Source organism: Bombus huntii, chromosome 10 (assembly GCF_024542735.1).
Source record: "Bombus huntii isolate Logan2020A chromosome 10, iyBomHunt1.1, whole genome shotgun sequence".
In the NCBI taxonomy this organism is placed as follows: domain Eukaryota; kingdom Metazoa; phylum Arthropoda; class Insecta; order Hymenoptera; family Apidae; genus Bombus; species Bombus huntii.
Genome location: NC_066247.1, coordinates 14,340,839 through 14,349,265, shown reverse-complemented (window position 1 = coordinate 14,349,265; position 8,427 = coordinate 14,340,839). Strand labels below are relative to the sequence as shown.

At 46.5% G+C, this 8,427-nt stretch overlaps 1 protein-coding gene and 1 long non-coding RNA gene across 2 annotated transcripts in view; both read left to right on the top strand.

Annotated features, from left to right (window-relative positions):
• The first annotated feature begins 1,901 nt into the window (after positions 1-1,901).
• On the top strand, positions 1,902-5,187 carry LOC126870591 (uncharacterized). The gene is made up of 3 exons (XM_050628407.1): positions 1,902-2,037; positions 3,007-5,099; positions 5,182-5,187. Exons 1-3 carry the CDS (start codon positions 1,902-1,904, stop codon positions 5,185-5,187), a joined length of 2,235 nt encoding a protein of 744 aa, XP_050484364.1.
• A 1,397-nt stretch (positions 5,188-6,584) lies between these two features.
• Positions 6,585-8,427, top strand: part of LOC126870686 (uncharacterized) — a 39,011-nt gene continuing 37,168 nt past the window's right edge. Inside the window, exon 1 of the long non-coding RNA XR_007691403.1 lies at positions 6,585-6,710. This is a non-coding gene — a long non-coding RNA (uncharacterized LOC126870686). The remainder of the gene's footprint in view (positions 6,711-8,427) is intronic.

Sequence of the window (8,427 nt, the reverse complement as noted above, 5' to 3'; positions counted from 1 at the left end):
CGTGATATCTCGCGATCGCGTCTCTCCGCGAATGATCGAAACATTTTGGTCCTTCGAGCCGGATCACGTGCCAGTGAAGAGTGCACTTACCAGTGACCACACAGTGCCACGTGACTTTATCAAAACCAGCAGCGGAAGCAGGAGCATCCACTACAGCGAAACCAGTGACGTCAGGCGCGTCATCTTCGAAGAAGCACATCCCATTGGCAAGGGAACGCAACCACGCAGCCTTCCGTCGCAGCTGGACAATCATCAACGCAACGAATTTCACAACTTAACATACACGCGACCTCACGCCGCACGACAGTAAGGTAAGCTCGTTCCTTATTTCGACTATCTCCTATCCTCGGCAACGATGACGAGCGAAGACCAACTCATCTCCCTGCGTCGAAGACGAGGCTACTGTAGCGGCCGATTCACATATTTATCGAATCGACTGGACGAGTACGAGCAATCTGAGAGTCAGCAAAATTCCTTATTAAAGAATTACGAGAAACAACTGACCGAAGTTGCGAGTCAATTCGAAGCGATTCAACTCGAATTAGAAGTATTGGACGAGGGGGAACAAGCGCGCGGCTTCGAAATAAGGGATCAGTACGTCGCGGTAGACACAAGGCTACAAAATCTTCTGAGGAACGCGCAAACAGCTTCGCCGTCGACATCCATAAACCCTCCAACCTGTGCATCATCCGCAAGTTCAAATCCGATATCCATTAAATTACCAGATCTTCGGCTCCCCACCTTTGACGGAAGCTTAGAAAAATGGAACACGTTTTATGATACTTTTTCCTCCACTATCGATAAAAATCCTAGTCTCACTGACATACAGAAATTCCATTACCTGCAGTCCGCCCTGCAAGGAGAAGCAGCCGATTGTTTAAACGCGTTACCCCTTAGTAATGTAAACTACAGTCAGGCTATAGCCGTTCTCAAGGAAAGTTTCGAATGTCCACGATACACAGCTTTCAGTCACTGCATGGCAATAATTGATTATCCAAGGATAACCAAGGAGTCTCCAACGGAATTAAGGCGCTTAGTCCACACATTTAAACAACATATATATGCATTGAACAAATTAGGAGAGTCCTACCCCGATACGAGTGCTATGCTCAACAGCCTCATCCTCTCGAAAATACCACTAAGTATCCAAAAGCAATGGGAAATGACGCTGCCCAATAACGAGGTACCTCCGTACATTCATTTATTAAACTTCCTAGAGAGATTAGCACGAAGCTCCAGACCGATCACCACGGTCAGACAAACAAGAGAATCACCGGAACAAACTACTCCGGTCCGTCAACGCGCATCACGAGGGCATGCACTTACGGCGACACAGGTTACTCCAACATGCCCCACCTGTCAAGGACCACACCCCATTTGGAGATGTGACACCTTCAAAACCAAATCCCTTCGCGAACGCATTCGGGAGGTCAAAAGAGCATCACTATGCCTCAACTGCCTCGGCAAAGGGCACACAACGAAGCATTGTTTCGCAGGATCATGTCGCATATGTGGAGAACGACATCATACAATGCTGCATAGGACAAAACGCCATTCAGGGTCTCGTTCCAGCACGTCCAGCCCGAAATCTTCCCCATTAAATAGCCGATCCACAACACCTTCCTTGCCACCTTGCGTATCCCACTCGCCGCAAAAAGCACACAACAGACCACAGATCGGAAACACCACGAACAGCCGCGTCTCCAAGTCCACCGCCCAGTGACAGACGAACACACAACCAATGACGCCGACGATCGACGACTCCGTTGACGACCGAACATACCAGACCAATAGCATACGAATTACTGTCCAATGATCTAGTCATCACAGCGCAGATTAATATTTTGAATGATAAACAGCAACCAATCCGTTGTCGAGCGTTGCTCGACACCGGATCCAGTATGAACTTCATTACCGAGGAATTAGCAAAATCGTTAAAGATAAGGCAAAACAAATGTTCGGTCCCGATCGGAGCTCTAGACACCTTGACAACGACCTCTAAGCGACACATCACGGCCACGATCACTTCCACTGACGGTACATACACGCGGACATTAACGTTCCTTATCATTCCAACCATATCAACCTTAATTCCCAGCGAACCCATCGATCGTTCGACACTTGAGATACCAAAAAATCTCAAATTGGCCGATCCACGATTTCATTTACCAGCTCCGATAGATGTACTACTAAGCTCAGGTTCAACACTCGCGTCGATGTGTGTGGGACAAGTCAACCTCACGCAGCCAGACGAGCCTGGACTGCGTCTGCAAAAGACGCGATTCGGATGGGTAATCGGGGGGAGTCCAACTTCCCAAACCGCTACAAACATATTTCACACATCCACGACGACTTTACAAGCAGACCTCGCGCGGTTTTGGGAAATCGATGAAGGACCCTCAATTAAACATATCTCAGAGGCAGATCGACGATGCGAAGAACACTTCCAAGCCCACACCCGACGCACCAGCGAAGGACGATACATCGTCGCTCTACCTTTCAACGATCAGCTTCAGTCACTCGGATCCTCTAAAGCGCTGGCGAGTAAACGACTCGCCTCACTCAATCGCCGATTCCAGCACGACAAACGCTTCGAATCAGAATATCGAACGGTAATACAGGAATACCTGGCGTTGGGACACATGACGAAGGTCAATGACAACCACTCCGATGACAACGGATACTATTTACCCCATCATGGCGTGACCAAAGCATCGAGTCAAACCACCAAACTCCGTGTAGTTTTCGACGGATCGGCACCAAGCACTACCGGAACCTCCTTAAACGATACACTTCACACAGGACCCAAGTTACAGGAAGATTTATTTTATATATTAATTAGATTCCGCGCTCATCAATACGTACTCACCGGCGACATCGAGAAAATGTATCGGCAATTCCTCGTACGACCAGAGGATCGGAAATATCAAAGGATATTATGGCGCAGCGCGAGTGGAGAAACAGAAACATATGAGCTTAATACTGTAACGTTCGGTTTATCCGCAGCCCCGTATCTAGCTATTCGGTGCCTCAAGCAACTGGCAGAGGACGAAGGACATCGATTTCCACGTGCAGCACAGGTACTGCAGCGGGATTTCTACGTCGACGACGCTCTCACCGGAGCTGAAACGAAGGACGAAGCCCTCACGCTCAGAACAGAACTCACCAATTTACTTCAACTGGCCGGCTTAAACATACGAAAATGGGCGTCAAACGATAAGGACTTATTACACGGACTTTCCTTAGAAGAAACAAATCACCAACATTTTTTGGGCGACTCGCAAACCTTGAAGACGCTGGGAGTGTTTTGGAATTCATCCGACGACTCTATTCTTTACTCGGTCGAAGTCAAACCCACGCCCTCTCGAGTCACGAAACGAATCATCAGCTCGGAGATTGCAAAAATTTACGATCCGCTCGGTCTGCTCGCACCGGTGATTGTTCGGGCCAAGATGCTACTTCAACGAATATGGTCGTCGAAAATCGATTGGGATGAATCACTCCCGATCGAGTTACATACAGAGTGGGAAAGGTACTATGCCCAATTACCCTTATTAAACAACGTCAGGTTCCCACGCAAGGCAATAATCGAGTCCGCAATGGAAATTGAACTGCATGGTTTCTGCGATGCCAGCGAAAAGGCTTACGGAGCCTGTGTTTATCTTCGAACCCTTAACACCAACGGCCGTGTTTGGACCCAGCTTTTAACCGCAAAATCGAAAGTCGCCCCACTCAAGTGCCAGACCATTCCTCGGCTCGAGCTGAGCGGAGCACTCCTTCTTACGTCCCTGATGTCAACCGTACAACAAGCCCTATTACACAAAATTACTCGAACTATCTATTGGACCGATTCCACTATCGTCCTCCATTGGCTCAATACATCACCTCACACCCTTAAAACATTCGTCGCTAACAGAGTCTCCGAAATTCAAACAAAAACCAGCATCCGCGATTGGCGCCACGTTCCTACCGACGACAACCCCGCGGACTTAATATCACGCGGCCAAACACCCGAAGAGTTTCTGCGCCCAACCATCTGGCAGCACGGTCCTGCATGGCTCTACCAGTCGGAAGGCTATTGGCCGACATGGGCGCTAACACCGCAAATTGAAGTACCGGAGCAGAAGGGGGCGATTTGTCTGTCCGCAAACCCCGCCGATTACAGTTTGTTGCAAAGATATTCATCCTGGCCCAAATTGATACGAATCATAGCTCGTTGCCTCCGTTGGAAACAGAAAAGGAACCGAGCGGCACCCCTAACCGTTACTGAATTACGCATAACGCACAATAAACTGATAAAATTGTTGCAAAACATCCATTTCTCCGAGGAAATTCGTACACTCCAAAAAGATCGGAACGCGGCGATAAAGGGTAAGCTCACGCGACTCAATCCGTTCATAGACAAGGAAGGAATATTGCGAGTCGGGGGTCGACTCAGTCATTCGTCGATGACCTTCGCCCAGAAACATCCCATAGTATTACCTAAGTCATCCGTTACAACACGCATCATAGACCACGAGCACAAGATCCACATGCATTCCGGAACGCAGGCTACGTTATACGCAGTAAGACAAAGATACTGGCCCGTTGACGGTCGAAGTCAAGTATGGCGGGCGATCAAAGGCTGCGTCCGCTGCTGCCGCGCTCAACCACCGCCGGTAGAATACGTGATGGGTAATCTGCCGGAGGCGCGAGTAACGGAATCTCGCCCATTTACAAACGTCGGCGTCGATTACTGCGGGCCGTTCCACATCAAGGAAAAACGAGATCGTAACCGTCGTCAGATAAAAGTATACGTAGCCATTTTCGTATGCCTAGCAATTAAAGCGGTACACATCGAGCTCGTTGACGATCTCACTAGCGAAGCCTTCATCGCCGCTCTTCGCAGATTTATCGCTCGACGAGGGTATTGCTCCACCATCCATTCTGATAACGGCACCAACTTCAGAGGAGCAAGCAACGAATTACGAGAGCTTCACGATTTATTACAATCGGACGATCACAAGGAAAAAGTGACCGCATTTTTAGCCGACAAACAAATCGAATGGCACTTCATTCCCCCTCATTCGCCGCATTTCGGTGGGCTATGGGAAGCAGCGGTGAAGTCATTTAAACGCCACCTCAGGCGTGTAGCCGGCAACGAGTTACTCACCTCTGAACAATTGAATACTCTTATCATAGAAATAGAAGCAGTCCTCAATTCCCGCCCGCTAACTCCTATCTCCACCGATCCAAATGATCTCCTAGTCCTCACTCCCGGACATTTTCTCATTGGCGATTCACTAATGTGCTTACGTGATCGAGATTTCAGAGACATTCCATCGAACCGACTCTCCAGATGGCAGCATATCCAACAGCTTAAACAGCATTTTTGGAACCGCTGGCATAAGGAGTATATGAACGAGCTAACCAACCGCAATAAGTGGAGCAAGGGTGGACACGGCATCCAAAAAGGCACAATCGTCATCCTCAGAGAGGACAACGTTCCCTCCATGCATTGGCCTCTGGGCCGAGTTATCAAGGTTCATCCAGGCGCCGATGGTGTCATCCGGACAGCTACAGTTCAGACGGCAAAGAGCGTTTTGGATCGGGCCGTCAAAAGGCTTGTCCCACTGCCAATTCAACCCGATCTCGAGAAACCCGAACAACTAGCCACCGAGACGAACTAAGATGGGAACTTCAACCACATCTCGCTAATTTGATCGGTACCCTCTCAACGGGGGGAGGATGTTACGCCATGCGGCTTGCCATAGATTATATTCTTAACTGTCGGTCGCGGCACTATAATGTCGCAGACGGATCGTCGCGGCTGCCCGGCAAAACAAACATTGTAGTGGCAAGCGCATGGTTCATTAAGCAGGGCGACCTCCAGAAGCGTCGATTCGTGGCCGTTATTTTATCTGGCGTAAAAGAATGTGGCGTGATCCGAAGGTAGTGGGGGTCGCCTTCCAGAAAAAATCAGAACATTTCGAGAAGCCAAACAGTCAACACACATCTTATATCGCGCTTACGTAGTCACATTTTCTTTTTGTTGTTCCATTTATATCTTTCTAGTTACTAAGTTGTTGCAATAAACATTAATTTAGTTGTGTTAATTTTGTGAAATTTCATTAAACTACCCTTATTATCATAATCGAAATAAGGGAATCGATCAGTTCGTGGCGTCGATTGTTTAATCGTAACGAGAACTTACAACTCTCGTTGACGTGATATATCGCGATCGCGTCTCTCCGCGAATGATCGAAACAATAGCCGTCATTTCCTTCCCGTTGGAGATATTTCGACGTTTAAGCACTCGTTGAACTCCATTTCACAGTGCTAATGCAATGCACAACCGTTTAAGCGTCGAAACAATCAAAATATCTCGCAAATCGCGATTTTGACGAAAAATAGCCATCATTTCCTGCCCGTTGGAGATATTTCGACGTTTAAGCACTCGTTGAACTCCATTTCACAGTGCTAATGCAATGCACAGCTGTTTAAGAGTCGAAACAATCAAAATATCTCGCAAATTGCGATTTTGACGTAAAATAGCCGTCATTTCCTGCCCGTTGGAGATATTTCGACGTTTAAGCACTCGTTAAACTCCATTTCACAGTGCTAATGCATTGCACAACCGCTTAAGCGTCGAAACAATCAAAATAGCTCGCAAATCGCGAAGATTTCGTCGATTTTGAAGAAAAATAGCCGTCATTTCCTTCCCGTTGGAGGTATTTCGACGTTTAAGCACTCGTTGAACTCCATTTCACAGTGCTAATGCAATGCACAACCATTTAAGCGTCGAAACAATCAACATATATCGCAAATCGCGAAGATTTCGTCGATTTTGACGAAAAATAGCCGTCATTTCCTTCCCGTTGGAGATATTTCGACGTTTAAGCACACGTTGAACTCCATTTCGCAGTGCTAATGCAATGCACAACCATTTAAGCGTCGAAACAGTCAAAATATCTCGCAAATCGCGAAGATTTCGTCGATTTTGACGAAAAATAGCCGTCATTTCCTTCCCGTTGGAGATATTTCGACGTTAAAGCACTCGTTGAACACCATTTCACAGTGCTAATGCAATGCACAACCATTTAAGCGTCGAAACAATAAAAATATCTCGCAAATCGCGAAGATTTCGTCGATTTTGATTATAAATAGCCGTCATTTCCTTCCCGTTGGAGATATTTCGACGTTTAAGCACTCGTTGAACTCCATTTCGCAGAGCTAATGCAATGCACAACCACTTAAGCGTCGAAACAACTAAAATATCTCGCAAATCGCGAAGATTTCGTCGATTTTGACGAAAAATAGCCATCATTTCCTTCCCGTTGAAGATATTTCGACGTTAAAGCACTCGTTGAACTCCATTTCACAGTTCTAATGCAATGCACAACCGTTTAAGCGTCGAAATGATCAAAATATCTCGCAAATCGCGATTTTGAAGAAAAATAGCCGTCATTTCCTGCCCGTTGGAGATATTTCGACGTTTAAGCACTCGTTGAACTCCATTTCACAGTGCTAATGCAATGCACAGCTGTTTAAGCGTCGAAACAATCAAAATATCTCGCAAATCGCGATTTCGACGAAAAATAGCCGTCATTTGCTTCCCGTTGGAGATATTTCGACGTTTAAGCACTCGTTGAACTCCATTTCACAGTGCTAATGCAATGCACAACCACTTAAGCGTCGAAACAACTAAAATATCTCGCAAATCGCGAAGATTTCGTCGATTTTGACGAAAAATAGCCGTCATTTCCTTCCCGTTGGAGATATTTCGACGTTTAAGCACTCGTTGAACTCCATTTCACAGTGCTAATGCAATGCACAACCGTTTAAGAGTCGAAACAATCAAAATATATCGCAAATCGCGATTTTGAAGAAAAATAGCCGCCATTTCCTGCACGTTGGAGATATTTCGACGTTTAAGCACTCGTTGAACTGCATTTCACAGTGCTAATGCAATGCACAGCTGTTTAAGCGTCGAAACAAACAAAATATCTCGCAAATCGCGATTTCGACGAAAAATAGCCGTCATTTGCTTCCCGTTGGAGATATTTCGACGTTTAAGCACTCGTTGAACTCCATTTCACAGTGCTAATGCAATGCACAACCATTTAAGCGTCGAAACAATAAAAATATCTCGCAAATCGCGAAGATTTCGTCGATTTTGATTATAAATAGCCGTCATTTCCTTCCCGTTGGAGATATTTCGACGTTTAAGCACTCGTTGAACTCCATTTCGCAGTGCTAATGCAATGCACAACCGTTTAAGCGTCGAAACGATCAAAATATCTCGCAAATCGCGATTTTGACGAAAAATTGCCGTCATTTCCTGCCCGTTGGAGATATTTCGACGTTTAAGCACTCGTTGAACTCCATTTCGCAGTGCTAATGCAATGCACAACCATTTAAGCGTCGAAACAGTCAAAATATCTCGCA